Raw genomic sequence first — 16143 nt, 5'->3', positions numbered from 1 at the left:
AACTGTCCTTTTCCGAAAACGTCGTGTGCCATCAGTGAGAAAACCTTATACTTAGACGCATTGGTGCCATGGGTGGCGTCAATCATCAAGACTTCGGGAAATCGGTCAAAGAGCTCACGCATATGTCTACTCTGCAATGTAATGCAAGTTGCGACCGTCTACGACATGTAAAACGTTAGATTGTAGCAAAACATGGCGTAGCAAACATGAATGAATTCATTCCTTTTCTCCCACTGAATCCACAAAGATCCTACCAACATTTCCAGACTCCTTTGCGAACTCTTTCATCCACTTCTTCAGCCGTGTGGCGCTGGTCGAGGCCGTGTTCTCTTTGGCTTTCAATCTCCGGATCAGATTAGACACGTCTTGCGTTGACGGGTTCAGGTCGGTGTTGTCGTGAATGTACTTCAGAATGCGCTTCTTCTTTGCTCCGGCCTTCCGAAGTTCATTCACTGTACCCACAACATCCGACTCCAACGCGGTTCGCACGTGTGGGTACTGGTTGTACGTAAGCTTGTTCACAGGGTGGTTATGCACTAATCGTGCGGAAGTGATCCTCAAGATGAATGTCGGGACCTTAGCGTCGTCGACTTGGACACACGCATTGATCTGCAATAAGAAATCACAGAACCACGTACACAGTTAGTCCCAACTCGACACAACTCGACCCAACTCATGATGCTACTGCCTAACCACAACCAACTCAGCCCAACTGACCCAGCTGAGGTGCAAACGTACCTGCGCCTCACACTCCATAGCCCGTGACTGCAGACGCTTCCACTTCCCCTTCCCCTTCCCCCTCGACTTGTACGTCCCTGAGTGTGTACAAATGGAGGTCTTCCCGTAGTTCACCCACTCGTTCGGCAACAACGGCTTATTTGACCCCGTTGGGCGAATCTTGGCATTGTGTGCAGTCACTGTGTTCTTCGTGAGGATACGAAAGCTCTACGGATTCAACAGAGTACAACAGTCAGCTAAAAAAATGCCTAATGAATAGAAAGTATAGCATTATTGTACCTGGTGTGTCCCCTTGGTGTACTCGGCCAAGTAGCTCTCTAGATCCTCCCATGAGTCGAACTCAAAACGCTCTAACGGGGCAACGAGCACCTCCAGTCCTTGAGCGTCTTCGTTGTCGTCCTGAAGGCGGCGTGGATGATCCATCCCCCCAGATCGGCCCTGCTTGGACTGACCGCTCGTGTTGCTGCCAGAATCCGTGGCGGAATCCACCCATTCCTCGTCGCTGAGCGCTCCCGGTGACGCAGCAGACGCCTCGTCGGCGTCGGCGTTAATCTCAACACACAAGTTGCGGCGCTGGGGGTGCCTCACTGCAGTCTTCACCCGACGATCTTCCGCCATTTTGCCCCCCTTTTTGAATGAAATGAGTGGCGGGGTGGTGGGTACACACCGGAGTATACGCTATACTATGGCCGGATAGATTGTGGGGGTAGGTGAAAAACCGAGCGTCTCTTTTATTCGCCCGAGTTGGGCGCACGACACACTTCCTTTCCAATAAGTTCACTGGGCAACGCAAATTTAAAATTCATGTGGGAGGAAGTTCCATCGTGCCAGAATTCGAGCGAACGGACAAGGACTTCTACATTGCAGTGACGAGTTTACTCAAATCGCATCCACGCCTGCAAATGAACTGCAATTTTCGCAGCAGAAGATTTCACTGTTTGAAGAGCGTAACGTAGAGAAAGACTGGAGTGCGACTTACCATGAGACCTTCACGAAGCTAGTGGAACGTGTCAAGAGAACACATTTATCACTTCGTTTACGAGTTAAGGTGCTTGGGCGCAATGTGGGAAGTTTCGAGAGAATTAGCGAGGTGGGGTGTATAGCGCTCACGCTGAGCCGGGGTGCTCGCTTGCCGTGGGTAAAAGCGATGTCGTGTTTGTAAATTTTTTTGAAAATGAATATTTTGAAGCTCGTGTAAACGCCGATACAGGTGGCATCGAAACGGTCGAGGAGTGGGGACGACTGCTCGAATGGTGAATTTATGCTGTAGCGGCCCCTATAGGAGTCACGGCGATGCCAACGATACGATTTTAAGAGTCCTGGTGAGAATGGCGTCCGTTTAATGTAATTCGTGGTTGTATGAAACTTTCAAGAAAAACAAAATCCTAGCCGTGAGTGTTGTGGTTACAACAGGTAGCAAAAAGTTGACTCTTACCTATCATCCTGTTGATGACGACGAAAATGGGTATGATGACCCACGAGGACAAAAAGACTACTGATTCCATTCTCCTGTGTTTCGGATTACTTTGCTTGGGTCAAATGACGACTTTGTAGTCAAGATTTTGCTTCATCACTGACGCTGACACGCTGTCGACGGCATATCTTCGCCTTCTTTTTATTTACGACAGAGTAGCGTTAATCACGACGGATGTGGTGGTGATGCCTTTGGTCGAGATAGCCGTCATGAGCAGATAGTTCTGGTACGGATCAGCCGGAGCCATGTACGTGTATCCACTTCCACAGGATCCGGCATAGTCGATAATAGACCACGCCAGACTTGAACTGCTCCAGCACGCTTTATACGTCTTCGTGGCTGAGGTGCTTGCAACCCAGCGTCCATTAGTGTTCATAAGTACATATGCGTCTGACGTGGTGACGCTGGGTTCGTTCTCCGCCCAGGACCACGCCTGAGCTCTCATCTTTGCCCCATCGACCATGTCTGTAGCCACCAGGTTCATGTTCCATCGCACGAAGTTGCCAATGTTGCTAGAGTTCAAGAACGTCTCAAACTCCTCGGTAAGTACTACTTCGTCGGAGAGGGAGATGTAGCGCAGTTCAGCTTGATACGATCGCAAAAAGTAATCACTGCCATAGATCTCCAGTCCACCGATCTTACGAGAACTGTCCGGTAACGTGTCAATGTACTCGGTTGTGAGGACTTCATGGCCGCCACAGAAATCATACAGACTGTAAGCGAGTCCAGTGTCTTCGTTCGCGAGAAGCAGCACCCGATACCCAGCGTCGATAAACTCGTTGATGCTGCCTCCAGGAATCCGACGCCAAAGTCTTGAGAGCTGACTGGGGAACAATGAGACCACCAAAGACGTCGGTGAGTAGCGTGTTCAAGTCTTCATACTTGTTTAACCGAGAAATATCGGAGCCTGTATCCATGTAGATCACCACGAACTCTGTTGGGTTGGCTTCGAGCCAATCCCTCACCTCCTGCATCGAACTACGTGTAGTAACTTCATCGGTAGTCTTAATACCCGAGATCGAGGGAAAGCAGCCTAGAAGCTCCGGACCCCACAGAATCGTGCCGTACTTGGACAATTGACTACCGAATGCGTCAAAGAATGTTTCAATCGAGTTTGAGCCGAGGTTACCGCAGTGACCTGTGTGGAAATCGTCTAGGAAATAGTGTGTATCAATTTCGATCCACCGTATACCGATACCCAATTGGTCCGTCAGACTGAGAACTTGGTTGTTCGTTTTGAGGTACGAGTACGACTTGTCTGAGTTCAAGTTCGCGTTGAAGAGCTGGTCACGGTTGCCGTATCCGTCGGCCAAAGTGATGGCACTATTGTGCGTTGACGGGATCTGTGTATAACACAGTTTTCCACTGAAAGCCAGATTGCGTTGATACGAGAGCGTTAGGTTGAGCCATGACGAAATGGATGCCGTTCCTTTCTCGCAGACGCTGCTACACACTGTTCCAGCGGAATTGCACTTGTCCACCATAGTACAGCTAATATCTTCGATGTCGTTCTTACCGGGATCGTTGGTTCCAGGCATTCGAGATGCTGTCTGCTGTGCGATGAGGTATGACGGGTCTGAGCACGTGTCTGTCCAGGTACAGGACGCAGTTCCTGGCACAGAGTCCACGAACTTACCACCACTAGCTGAAAACTCGATCATGCCGTTTAGGATATTCACTGTAGTGTCGTCGAAAAAGTACTCGAAGCCGTCTTGGATGGACTGGATAAGTGGACGCATATGGTCGATGCAGCACGAGTAGTGGATGGTTGACGCTGACGTTAGCGAAGCTATGTCGGTGTACGATTCACCCTTCATAGCGGTACACTCTTCACCCGATGGAATCGTCACGAACGGCATAATCACAGATTCCAGCAATGTGAAGCTCGAAGAAGTGTACGTTGAGGTCAATTGAGAGAACATGTTGTAGCCACAAGTGGAGTCACCGATATTGGAACAGAAGAATTGATTCACTCCGTTAACAAGCTCGTTAAGAATGAAAGAGTTGGTGGTCACATTAGGTGGCACAAAAAAGTCCACCAGATCGATCAAATCGCTGACTTCCGAACAGCACGTCGTGTCGGACTCAAATATTGGAAGCAATGTCGGCAACAAGCTCAGTAGACACGGTGAAATGACCGTGTTGAGTGTTGTACAGAAGTTGTTCATGTCGGACGAGGACGTGTCGGCCATGTACGCGTATACGAGACTCGACATGCTGCTCGGAGATGCCACGATATCTTCGATTAGTGAAACGAGATTCAGAATCTGCGTGTCCGACTCCAACGCAAGAAGATCCGTGAGCGAGCAGGTGCTGGACGAAGCTGCGAGTGCCAGAAGTACTGAGTACAGGTTGTTGCTCACGCATACATCAAGGTTGTAGGTTGACGGGAGGATCGAAAGCGCCGATGCAGTGCATGTCGCCGCCTCGGAGCTCGAGGACGCAAAGCCCATGACCCCCATGGTGAGCGACGCAGCAAGTTGTCGAAGCTTCATTGCACGATGCTAGAGTTGTCGAGTGAAGGAGTCCACCGGACCTGGCGAATTGACAAGTGAACGGCTCGAGTTGCTCCAGTCTTCATGGTGTTATGACCAGGATGGCTTGGAGCATTACGAGACGCAGACGCACGGTGAAGAGATCGACAAGGATCATCGATGACGCCGAGTAAAGTTGAGGTCCCACCTCGAATGCCACGATGAACCTGATCTCGCTGATCTGGTGGTAAGTAATGTATCTGGCGAAGATATGGACTGCACGGTGCTTGGTTGCGGTAAAAGATCCTCATTTCGATGTCAATTCGCAAATGAAAGGTATATTTTACGATGTTGCATGGTGTTCGCTGCGATCCTTTGTCTCCTGTAACTCTTACGTCTTTGTGAGTATTTTTTTTTCATTGCTCGTCATATTCGCGCTCACTTGCGCGGCGTGGAGATGACGCTGTAGGCGCTCTCACATGCAGCAAGAGCAGCCTCTTCATTCTTGTATCTTCCGAGGTACAGAGGTTTCTGGCCGTTTAGATGAAGCTTGGCGGCGTACTTCGACTTCCTCTGCTTGGTCACTACGAATCGTTGATTATCTTCTGCACTGGAGCCTTCGCACTGAGACCGACCGTGCGAATATTCATTGTCTCGTCCTGAGCTGTTGGACTGCAGGGACGAAGTTCCCTCACTGAACGACTCGGCCGATGACGGTGCCCGTGAGGAACGGCCTTCAGAGTACGACGAGGTCGAGCTCGGGATGGTACTGCCGCGTCCGGAGCTGTACGTGTCACCTTCAACACGCACCGCTCGATTATCATCATCGACCGGCGAAATCGTGTGAAGCTGCCGCGATCGGCTAGCGCGATTCTTTCTCCACTGTTGCTTCTGGCCGAGAACCGTGTACTTCTGGCCTATCGGAGCTCCAGCAAAAGACTCCTGATCCTGGTTCGAGCTTCTATCTCCGAAGAACTGTCCCACACCAAGTCGACTGAGCATTCCAGCGTCAGTAGTGAGGGTAGCACTCTTGCGTTGCAGTGGGTACTCTGCATCTTCGGGGACATCGTGGATCTTCAACGCCACCGCGGCTCCGTGCATGTTGGCCGCAGTGTCCATCGCATTGTTCGAGCTGCGACGCAATGAGGTGTTGGATCGGACGCCGAACCCGTTACCTTCCTCGCCCCTGGACAGATCTCCATCTTCACAAGTATCCATATCGTCGACAACAGGAGAAATCACCGCTTGGCTCTTCGATTTGTGATAGTTGTTGCCACCGTAGAGTCCCCGCAGAGCGGTCCTGTGCATGTTATGGGGCCACAGCGCTGGTGTTACACTACTGAACGTGCTTCCAAGTCTTGTCGAAGGTTTCTCCAAATACTACTTCAACTACTAAGTATTGTTAGGCATGCGATGAAACAGACCCAACGTTTTCTTAATGTAATTGATTGATATAAATTCAGGATTCGGCGTTGCAGGACAACGGCTAAGTTGGCGTTAAATCGGCAGAGACCTGGTGGACGACTCTGTCGAGTCTGTGGAAATGCTGGAATTCCATCGCGAGGACCAGCGCGAAATGCGAGATTGCTTGCGCGACGCTGTCTTGCAGCCCACACAGATCCCCACGGTGGTATTCCTTGCACCGCGCACTTCTACTTCTTCAACATGGTGGCACGCGTGACAGATCGCGTCGCCACAGACCACGCAGTTGTATCGGCGAGTGTCGAGCAATTTGACGGCACCGAAGTGTTTGCTGCAACACTGGCAGAATTCTGCCTTATGCTTGTCAGTCCATTCGGCTTGAGGTGCAAACGTCGACGGATCGAGTTGCTTACGTCGCAAGTGACCGACAACTCGGCTGAGTACGGCGCCGAATCGAGGCATGACGTACCGCGCTGCTAGCCGGGGTGCGAACCCGCCGGCTTCAATGCCGACAATGTACGCAACTTTCGTTTCCGAATTGGGCTCCCCGCTGTTCTGAACGAAATATCCCGAACGGAACATACGACTACGGATGAAGCCCTGAGGCACGTCGAACTCGGAGACCTCAGGCAAATTGAGCGAGTCCCACACGCAGTAGCCTACAGTTGATCCGTCCGGACGATGGATAACATCCGTGGCTACTACGACGCACATATCGCGGTGGTTGCGTAGCAACGCCGGAGTCTTGAACGCCGTGTATCGGACGTACGATGAGCGCATTGGATGTTCTTCCGATGGGTGTTCCAACACGCTCAAGATCCTGGCGTCCATGAGGTTGTCATACATGATACGACAACGTTGTAGCAACATGTCGGTGTCGGACACCAGGAACAGGTTGATGACGTCCTCAACAGAAGCGTCCGTGGCGCTCACGCAGCAGAAACGCGACTGTCCTTTGGTCACGCTCTCTCTGTCTTCGTAGTATTCGACGTCGTCCTTGCGCATCTTACTGCGCCAATGAGCGTCCTTGGTTCCTTCGTGCATCATGCTATCCAGTACGTCTTCGACGGCGGTGGAGATCTGCTTGACAAGCAAGTCTTTCACGTCGTCCGACAGTTCTAAGTACTCCGGTTTTCCGTCTGATAGCGGGACACCGTCTGCATTGTAGCTCGACATGGAGGACGACGTCTGCTTTGTCAGCTTCCGGGGCATCGGAGCCGAAGCTGAGCGTTTGGCGATTCTCTGTCTCGAGTTCGCCATGATACGGTAGAAATCCCCGCTTAGTCGAAACCTGCGATGTGTCAATCGATCGGCCAATGTGTCAATGAGCCGAGTGGCGTGTCCGGTTTGCAATGGCGGAACTTCCACAACGAGGGCGACCAAGAGGTGAGAGATCCGGTCTTATTATATGGCAGTCGTACTGTTGGTGAGACCGCGTCAATCGAAAGTCGCAAACTGCGTTGTGGCAAACAGTTCGTGTTGAGCCGAAAGCCACGAGAACTGCAGGTTGCACATGCTACAGCTGTTCGCATCTCCCAAGCCAAGAATCTCGATGCTGAGGGTTTTTGATGCTCGAGATGTTCTTGCAGCTCCGTAAAAGCTGAAGCAACAGCAGGCGCGTCGCAGGAAGGGAAGAACAGCATTGCTGAGGGAAGGTGGGTGCGTTCAAGCATCGGGAAATGGCTTACAGCTACGCGAATCGAGAAGTTTGACAACTTACGGGTATTAGAATTTGGAATGTACCCTGCCAACATTGCACTGCGCATTCGGTTTCTTCATGTTGGTGTTCGGTGGAGATGGCATTGCCATGACAAAGCCGACAAAAGTGAACATACACGGCACAGCCGTCTTGGACTGTTCATGATCGACATCCGGATCTGCTGCTGGCGAAAACCGTACGCCTGTTTCCGAAGAAATCCATTTCGATTTGCTGCTTCTTCAACTTCATCCGCGAAAAAATACTTGTGCATGTTTCGAGAACCACGAAGTTTGCGTAAGGGTGATACTTTCTGGAATCCGTTTGCCATGACCGCACTGCCTGGCTTTCGATGGCGCATTGCAGGGTGCCACTCCGAGGGTGGACAACACGATCAAAGTATCTCGCTCTTTCTCTCGACGCCAAAAGAGGCCGCTTTCGCTGCGCGAAACACTCATATCGGTGTTCTTCACCGAGCGTCATGGAGGCCGAGTTGACTAGGGAAATCCTGGTTTCCCTGTTTCCCGCCTTGCAGTGATCGGGTAAATGAATCCTTGGATAGTATTAGTCGCCGGCGTCACCATGACGGTCAATCGCCATGACACGTCAAAAGCGAAAGGAGACGATCGACACCACCTTCTCGATTGTTCGACAACCTTGCGCAAAAGTGTGCAAGGGTTGTACGGCGTGGGTTAACTTTGCTTGGATGCGGTTGGTGTCCCGTCCGATGTGTTGGGCCAATAGTGTTGGCATCACCAACTTAGTGATGGTTGCCGACGACAACTTGTCGTGTCTGATAAAAACACGAATCGAAGCCAGGTGCCTTTCACGAACGCTCATTTCGTTCACGCGTGCGGTTGCCTCATACAGACGCAAAATAAGCATAGGAGTCTGGCTCCAGCTGCGGACACTTGAGATGCAGATGGTTGTGGACGAAAAGCTTAGGTGGCAGTATTATTCATGTAACACGTACAAGTGAGCTACCAAATACCTACACTTCAGGTTTGCTTAGATTTTGGTTGTAGCAGGCTAATCGATCTGACCCGGTATCTAAACTATCTCTGCTTCCAGTGCCGTCGGAGTAGGAAAGAATTGAGTTGATTTAGCAACGTATGCATACAGGGAAAGCAGCAACAACGGGTGAGGACTCACTCGCCAGGACATGGTCACTTGTCCATGATACCATACCAGCACCGAATAGAATTTGGCCCTCTGGCTACGTATCCACTTTGTTAGCAACCGTACCTCATTTAGTCGATAGCTGTGCTTACAGAAAAGCATACTACATGCATGCAGCAGTGCTTAGTAAGCCTTGCACACTAGCACTATCTCCAAAATGCTTTTCTTCTCCATCTGTGCTCATTTCTTCGTAGTCACTAGCAATTTTTGCGTTGTTCATGCAGAGTGAAGCGCATCGTGGATCGGAATTTGTTGCGTCATGTATTTTACGACGAATTTCTGGACTACTTTCATACTTACTCCGGCAACGACATCATCACATGTATAGAGACCTGGTGGACGACTCTGTCGAGTCGGATGAAAAACTTGTTCCCCAACTTGACCACCGTGACATTCGGGATGGCTTTCCGACGTTGTCCGTCTTGCAGCCGACACAGATTCCCACTGTCGTATTCCGAGCTCCAGGGACTTCGATCTCCTCCACGTGGTGACAAGCATGACAAATGGCGTCACCGCAAGACACACAGTTGTATCGTCGAGTATCGAGCAGCTTTACTGCACCGAAGTGCTTGCTGCAACACTGGCAGAATTCAGCTTTCTGCTTATCGGTCCATTGAGACGGAGGCACGAAGGTAGAAGGGTCGAGTTGCCTGCGACGGAGGTGGGCAATAATACGGCTGAGAACTTCACCAAATCGAGGCATATAGTAGCGCGTTGTGAGCCGTGGGGCGAGGCCTCCCGCCTCAATTCCAACTATGTAGGCAACCTTAGTCAAAGCTCCGGGCTCTCCAGAGTTCTGCACGAAATATCCCGAACGGAACATACGGGTCCGGATAAATCCCTGCGGTACGTCCAACTGGGAGATATCGGGCAGGTTGAGCGAGTCCCACACGCAGTAGCCCACCGTCGATCCGTCTGCGCACTGTTTAACGTCGGTAGATACGACGACGCACATATCGCGGTTGTTACGCTGCAGTGTCCTGGCCTTAAAGGCGGTATAGCGAATGTAAGATGAACGCATTGGCTGCTCTTCCGACGGGTGCTCCAAAACGTTCAAGATCCTGGCGTCCATGATGTTGTCGTACATGATGCGGCACCGTTGTAGCAGCATGTCGGTGTCGGACACAACGAACAGGTTAATCACCTCTTCAACCGAGGCTTCGGTCGTGTCAACGCAGCAGAAACGAGTCTGCTCCTTCGTCACGCTCTCTCTATCTTCGTAGTAAATAATTCCATCCTTACGCATCTTGCCGCGCCAGTGAACGTCCTCGGTGCCTTCGTGCATCATACTATCCAGGACATCCTCCACCGCTGCTGAGATCTGCCTCGTCAACACAGTCTTCACCTGATCCGGTAGCGTGATGTACTCTGGTAGGCCAGCGGAGAGCGGGGCACCGTCGGTATTGTAGCTCGACATCGAAGACGACGCCGTCAAACGTCGGGACAATGCCTTTGAAGCGGAGCGCTTAGAGACGTTCGAGCTTGGCATCTTGTGTTAGTAACTCGCGTCTGTGAGTTGTGCAGTGTGTCAATCGATTGTCCAATCTGTCAATGAACGACTTCGGTCGGCTACGATGCACTGCAGCTGCGGAGAAGTTCTGGTCTATTCTGTGGAGACCAACAAGTGAGATATCCGGTGCCTACAACGACATCGTACAGTGTCAATCGAAAAATGCTTCGGCGAGCCGGGCCAAGCGACGGGCCGGATAGACGAAGAAAACATTGAGATGCACATGGTTCGCATCTATCGTCAGCATCCCAGCCAAAGCAGATAATCTCTGCTTCATATGAGTGAAGGACTGCTAGACAACCGTATCTTCATTTTTTTTTTTAACATGTACGAGAAGTTGAAACTGCGCTGAAGTACATTGATATGTGGATACATGTAGGCGACTAGCTGACTACCATCCGAGCACGAGAAACTACGACGCCAATGCAACGCGAAACTAACATTGCACACGTGCAAAATGGCTGGGGGGTCGCACATGTATCGGACACGCGATAAAAGTCAACGTAAGTCGCATGCACTTTTGATTCGCGACGAATGGATCGTTCGTTTGACTGTCCACGGCTCCGATCCGGATCTGTTGCTTGGAAAACAAACACGATTTGCTCAACAAAATTTGCGAAAAATGCTTCACCAGACCATGCCGTAATGCTGGAAGCCCAGTTCGTCGACATCGGACTGATGACGGCAACGTACCGGTACATACATCGCTCATGTCTGTTAAAATCTCGCTGCACGAACTTATTCGTCGCGCTCACGGAGAAACATATTAGAGGCGTGTAACATCCCGAGTTCATGAACACATTGGCATCGTTGATCGTGCTGAGGAATGCGAAGCAGATCAACGACACTGCGTAAATTCGCAGCCACTTGTGCGGTACAACCCATGCTCGTGGTTTGTATGGAGCAGATTGAACGACACTTTCGTTTTGAAGTACATGTATTGACAGATCAACCTCAAATTGCCGTACATTCCTTCCGCGGCGAAAGTCCTGCTCACTCGTATGTACACAAATTTGTGAAAGTTGCCGATTGCTGCAGTCACCTTGAAAAGACGCCGAGTTTTAGTTAGCTTTACAAAATCTGTAAAACGGGCGCGTCTGGTCATTTTAGAAGGCATTGATAATGGGGGACGCCTCAATAGGTAGTCGACCCAGTTCCAGCGCTGTTAAGAACAAGGATGCTGACAAGAAACGAGCAGCTCTGTGGAAGAAGCAAGTCAAGTGTTTTAAGCTCAAAGATGTCGGCAAGAAGGTGGACGCAGTGCGTTTCTGCGCTCAAGATGAACGATTCTTTCGTGAGCAGACGGACGTGCTACCGTTGCTTATGGGGTTCCTCTCCAGGACTAAAGTATGGTTTCTTATTATTAATTTCAGTATTGGGTATCGTCACTAACATCCTAAACACCTTAGACCCCGGAACTTGTCATAGAAACGCTGACTGTGATGCACACACTGCTGTCATCTCCAACTACTGAGACCGCTGATCCTGATTCTGAGGTTATTCATCCTGACATCAACGGTACGTTGTCATCACGCTGATAACTCAATTTCACAAAGATCTAAGATACCGTGAATGCATGATAGCGGAATTTATGCTTGAGCGTAGTATTAGCGCCGAGTCGGTGTGGAAAGCTGGCGAGCCGTTTATCAATCTCTTCAATATGAACGCCTTGGCCTCGGAAATTCGTGTAGGTTAAATTTATTGCAGGTGTCGACATTTTAAAGGGAGTTAAATATGCTGTTCGTGGATGATAGATCAAAGCAATCGAAGTGTACGACCTCCTTCTACGAGCCAGCGTCGCGTTGTCTGCATTGGCAGGCGAAGCCACTCCAACGCTACTCGAGTTCCAATCTGTTGGGTCTCCTTGCTCGGCGTTACTCGGTTGCTTGGGGATAGATAACGGCGATTTACAGTTCACGGCGTTGTCATGTCTGCGCTCGCTGTTAAGGAACCCTCCAAACGAGGAGTTTCTGGTGAAATTTGAGGCTGACAAGGGTATTTCCCACTGCTTGGAGTTTGTCGTGCACACAGAGCGACGCTATCATGGTCCTGCACTCGACATCCTCGAAAGTTTCTCCAAAATCGGTAAGTTAAAAACTGGTTTCATTTAAAAAAAAACTTGAGCTGATGTTAGTATCGTGATATAATGTAGATTGTGCACGAGACCTCTTGAAAAAGAATAATACGGCTTGTGTTCTGCGCAACGCCATCCAAGAAGCTCAAGAAGTGGTCCACAAGACGTCGACTATTGTGCTTGTTAGTGGGATGGATGCTAGTCCATTGTCAGCTAAAGACGCCCCACTATTGTGTTCCAGTATTGGGGTTATGTGTCAAGTTTTCGTACGAGTGACACTCGCGAACGATCAACTTACCAGTAACCCACTCGAGGAAGACTACATTTTATTCACGGACGTAATCGATGCGATGGTCAGTATTCTCCGATATGACATCACAACTGCTTTGGCGCCCCCAGCTGTCCCTACCGAGACCCCGCGAACGACGGGTGCTGCGGCTGCGGCCGCTAATGCAGCACTGGCTAATTCTGCTGCTTTGGCAGCGCTCCTACCGTTTAGTATCGACCGCTGCGTTGCAGTGATCTCGAGTCTCGGTCGAATAATCGAGTACAGCGAGCGATGCAAAGCACATGCAAAAACACAAGGTCTTCTGCCGGTGCTGCTCGATTGCTTCAAAGTTAAAGAGGCTCATGATCTTCATCAAGTGGCTGATAAGCTCCTGCACCTGTGTATCCACACTACTGATATGCATGTTTCGATGAATGGTAATTTACAACACGAGAACAGTATAAACGGCGAGTCTCACCAATCCAACCAATCGATAGCACCTGCACGAATCGATCCTCAAGTTCTCTGCGCAGTTTCGACTGATGATGTGGAATTAAGTGGAGCTGATATTGTTGATCCAGCGGGTGTTGTCAATGGAGGGAAATTACCTCTTGTAGCGGTGGACATAGTGTTATCTCTACTGGAAACAAGCTATGAATCAGCAAACTCAACGTTAATATTTCGTCAAGTTCGATGGATTGCAGGTCTAGTAGGTTTGCCGGGAAATGCCAACGCATTGGGAGAACGAGCTGTATCGCTCTTTCTTCAGATTTTGATCACAACATCTCCCAACGATAAATTGCTCTTTGCATTCCTGGCTAAATGCATTCACGCAATTGTTCTCCAGAATTCGGCAGCTTTAGAGGTACGTTTGTTTGTATTATCACGTTATTTGCTGTCGTGTTTTGCTTATAAACCTTTTCTTTTACGCGGAACGTAGCTTTGTGGTAGTGGGGGTAATGATCCTTCAACTTCTTTTCTCGCGTTTCTACAGCAATCCTCGGAGACTAAAGGGGCTGATGACACCAGAGCAGACAGCGATACATTTTTCACTGAAGGGAAACATGATCAAATCGACGAGACCAAGAGAGTAACCGAGATTGAAAACCTCTGCAAGTTAGAATGGTCCGACGAGTATGACGAGGTGGCCTTTACGCCAAATCCCTTGACAGAGGCTCTGCACAGTATTGACGTATACCTTGTCGTCGCTGAAGCTCTCGCTGCATTGGCCAGTGCTTATCGTAAGTGGAATTCAAGCGGGTCGACGGCAACAGATTTTAGTGAACTCATGGCTGCCAAATCAGGGTCGGACTCTGTTTCTGGAAAACCTGGGATCCCCGCAACAGGAGGGAGTAAGAAAAAATTGCCAGCGGATCAAACAAAACCGGCAGCAGTGGGTGAAGCAGTGATGCTCAGTCTATTAGAAAAAGGTTTGCAAGTACCGAAGCTTATCTCACAGTACACTGCAGTCAATCCAGCCGTGTGCGTATCGTTACTAGGACTACTGGATAGTTTACTGATGGTTCCAAGCGGAATGAAGATGTTGCTACAACTGGCAAAAAGTGAATTACAGTCACCAACGGAAGATCAAAAGGAGACTTCTCCAGACGCTATTACGGGGAGTGAATGGCCTTCATTAGTGGAATTATCGTCTCAAATGGAACATACACTGCTGCTTCTCCCCGTGTTGAATGTTCTTCAGTCACCCGATACCTCATTTATCGAGATTGAAGCAGCTGTACGATCGATCGCTGTGATGACGAATGACTTGGAGCCTTCAGACAAGGAAGTTCCAGCCGTAATTCCTGAACCTGTTGAAGCACCGAAAAGCCCAATTAAAAGTGGAGTCACTGCTGCTCCTACACCTTCCGCACCGTCAATTCCTGAACTGGTGATACTGGAAAGAGACCGCTTTATCAACGCTGCCGTTGGCTGTGGGGCGCTCGTAGTATTGCTGGCTTTTATGGACATTGCTCGCATCTCAAGGGAAGCAGGTGATTTCTTAAACCGAGCGAATAATGTGAAGACACAAATTAGCGAGATGGTGCGAAACTTTATCACACTGGCCCAAGTGAAGCAGGATCATGTTGTGACGAAATATCGAGAGAAATTGGAGCTCGAACAGAAGCCAATTGGTGATACAACGCCGATAGAACATGCTGCAGACTTGGACTTACCTTACAAGGAGCGATGGGCTAAACTACTTGACCACAAGTTCAGCGTACCACGTTTTGGGTATGTGCATTACTCGGTGTTACTATTGGCATCGGAACTTGCTCTATCAAACATAGTCTCGACTCTATTAAGTGCTGGAGCCTCGCCCGAAACCGCGTCACCCGAGGGACTGACACCTTTGATGATTGCGTTCCTAGTTGGGAATGAAGAGATGGTTATTGATCTACTTGATGCTCGAGCCAATGTTGACGCTATCACTACCGATGGACAAGACCTCACAGTCTGGAATTGTGCACTTGTGTCTCCAGTAAAGGCTCGTGTTAGTGATTTGATCACTAAGGCGTACACTAAGTCAGACGAGGTGACAACCATGAACGCACGTCTTCAACTGGATTCGATTCAAGGATCTCTACAGTTCCTGGACATGTGCTTGGATGCTGGTGTGGATGCGAACGTATCGAACGCTCAAGGAGACTTTCTTCTGCATGCTTTGCTGTCGAAATCTATTGTACGTCGTAAACTACGTGGACTAGAATTGTGTTTCCGTTACAATTCCTGTTATGAAGACCAGAGGCGTTTGCAGAGAGCTGTGGTAGATTTAATCCACGGGCATTCAGCAAATGTGAATAGCTGTAATCGGATGGGTCAGACTCCGCTTCATTTGACGTTACTATATGGCTACACCGGCATTGCGAAGATTCTGCTAAGTCGTGGAGCAAATCCGAACGTACAGGGCATTTACGGACATTTACCTCTGCACTATGCGTGTCTTGGGTTCTGTGGTAATCTAGATGGAAGTGACGGCGAAGCTGTCGAAATAGTTCGACTGCTACTTGAGCAAGCAGAGAAGTATACTTGCGTCCTTGGAGCTCATACAGATCGCCGTAAACACAAATCGGCAGCAGAGAAACAAGCTCTAGCGATCGAAAAAATTCTGGAAAAAGGTCTACAAAGTGTCATCCAACCTCAGTCGATCGTACTTAAGCTTGCAAATCCCAAACAAATTCTATCGACAATCTCGTTTCGTGGCAATTTCTTGCCGTGGCATTTTGCCTGTGGAGCGTACGTGCAGCTATCCTCGGTCTTGTGTCTTGATGATGATATGCAAAAGTGGTTTGAAGCCAATGGCCAAG

The 16143-nt window shown here is 49.7% G+C and overlaps 8 protein-coding genes across 8 annotated transcripts in view; 3 read left to right on the top strand and 5 right to left on the bottom strand.

The window, feature by feature from the left end:
- Positions 1–171, top strand: part of PPTG_01225 (hypothetical protein) — a gene marked incomplete at both ends in the record, with an annotated part of 3383 nt that extends 3212 nt beyond the window's left edge. Inside the window, one exon of the mRNA XM_008894460.1 lies at positions 36–171. Coding sequence (XP_008892708.1) covers positions 36–171 — 136 coding nt within the window. The remainder of the gene's footprint in view (positions 1–35) is intronic.
- Positions 172–216: 45 nt separating this feature from the next.
- PPTG_01224 (hypothetical protein) lies at positions 217–1356 on the bottom strand (the record flags this gene model as incomplete). The annotated part of the gene is made up of 3 exons (XM_008894459.1): positions 217–609; positions 739–945; positions 1018–1356. 3 exons carry the CDS (start codon positions 1354–1356, stop codon positions 217–219), a joined length of 939 nt encoding a protein of 312 aa, XP_008892707.1.
- A 1001-nt stretch (positions 1357–2357) lies between these two features.
- Positions 2358–4748, bottom strand: PPTG_01223 (hypothetical protein; the record flags this gene model as incomplete). The annotated part of the gene is made up of 2 exons (XM_008894458.1): positions 3095–4748; positions 2358–3036 (listed from the first exon to the last, which is right to left on the bottom strand). The coding sequence occupies exons 1-2, from the start codon at positions 4705–4707 to the stop codon at positions 2358–2360; spliced, it is 2292 nt and encodes a 763-aa protein (XP_008892706.1). The 5' UTR covers positions 4708–4748.
- A 376-nt stretch (positions 4749–5124) lies between these two features.
- Positions 5125–5994, bottom strand: PPTG_01222 (hypothetical protein; the record flags this gene model as incomplete). Its single annotated transcript, XM_008894457.1, has 1 exon — positions 5125–5994. One exon carries the CDS (start codon positions 5992–5994, stop codon positions 5125–5127), a length of 870 nt encoding a protein of 289 aa, XP_008892705.1.
- A 189-nt stretch (positions 5995–6183) lies between these two features.
- PPTG_01221 (hypothetical protein) lies at positions 6184–7368 on the bottom strand (the record flags this gene model as incomplete). Its single annotated transcript, XM_008894456.1, has 1 exon — positions 6184–7368. The coding sequence occupies one exon, from the start codon at positions 7366–7368 to the stop codon at positions 6184–6186; it is 1185 nt and encodes a 394-aa protein (XP_008892704.1).
- PPTG_21017 (hypothetical protein) lies at positions 7109–8814 on the top strand. The gene has a single exon (XM_008895469.1). It carries the CDS (start codon positions 7846–7848, stop codon positions 8299–8301), a length of 456 nt encoding a protein of 151 aa, XP_008893717.1. The 5' UTR covers positions 7109–7845; the 3' UTR covers positions 8302–8814.
- A 485-nt stretch (positions 8815–9299) lies between these two features.
- Positions 9300–10472, bottom strand: PPTG_01220 (hypothetical protein; the record flags this gene model as incomplete). The annotated part of the gene is made up of 1 exon (XM_008894455.1): positions 9300–10472. The coding sequence occupies one exon, from the start codon at positions 10470–10472 to the stop codon at positions 9300–9302; it is 1173 nt and encodes a 390-aa protein (XP_008892703.1).
- Positions 10473–11615: 1143 nt separating this feature from the next.
- Positions 11616–16143, top strand: part of PPTG_21016 (hypothetical protein) — a gene marked incomplete at both ends in the record, with an annotated part of 7742 nt that continues 3214 nt past the window's right edge. The window contains 9 exons of the mRNA XM_008895468.1: positions 11616–11840; positions 11903–12011; positions 12077–12180; positions 12248–12578; positions 12646–13700; positions 13830–14474; positions 14538–15290; positions 15415–15518; positions 15965–16123. Of these exons, the coding sequence (XP_008893716.1) occupies positions 11616–11840; positions 11903–12011; positions 12077–12180; positions 12248–12578; positions 12646–13700; positions 13830–14474; positions 14538–15290; positions 15415–15518; positions 15965–16123 (3485 nt within the window). The remainder of the gene's footprint in view (positions 11841–11902; positions 12012–12076; positions 12181–12247; positions 12579–12645; positions 13701–13829; positions 14475–14537; positions 15291–15414; positions 15519–15964; positions 16124–16143) is intronic.

The sequence above is a fragment of the Phytophthora parasitica genome (genome assembly GCF_000247585.1).
Source record: "Phytophthora parasitica INRA-310 unplaced genomic scaffold supercont2.3, whole genome shotgun sequence".
NCBI classification, from domain to species: Eukaryota; Oomycota; class Peronosporomycetes; order Peronosporales; family Peronosporaceae; genus Phytophthora; species Phytophthora nicotianae.
This window is presented reverse-complemented; position numbering and strand designations above follow the sequence as displayed.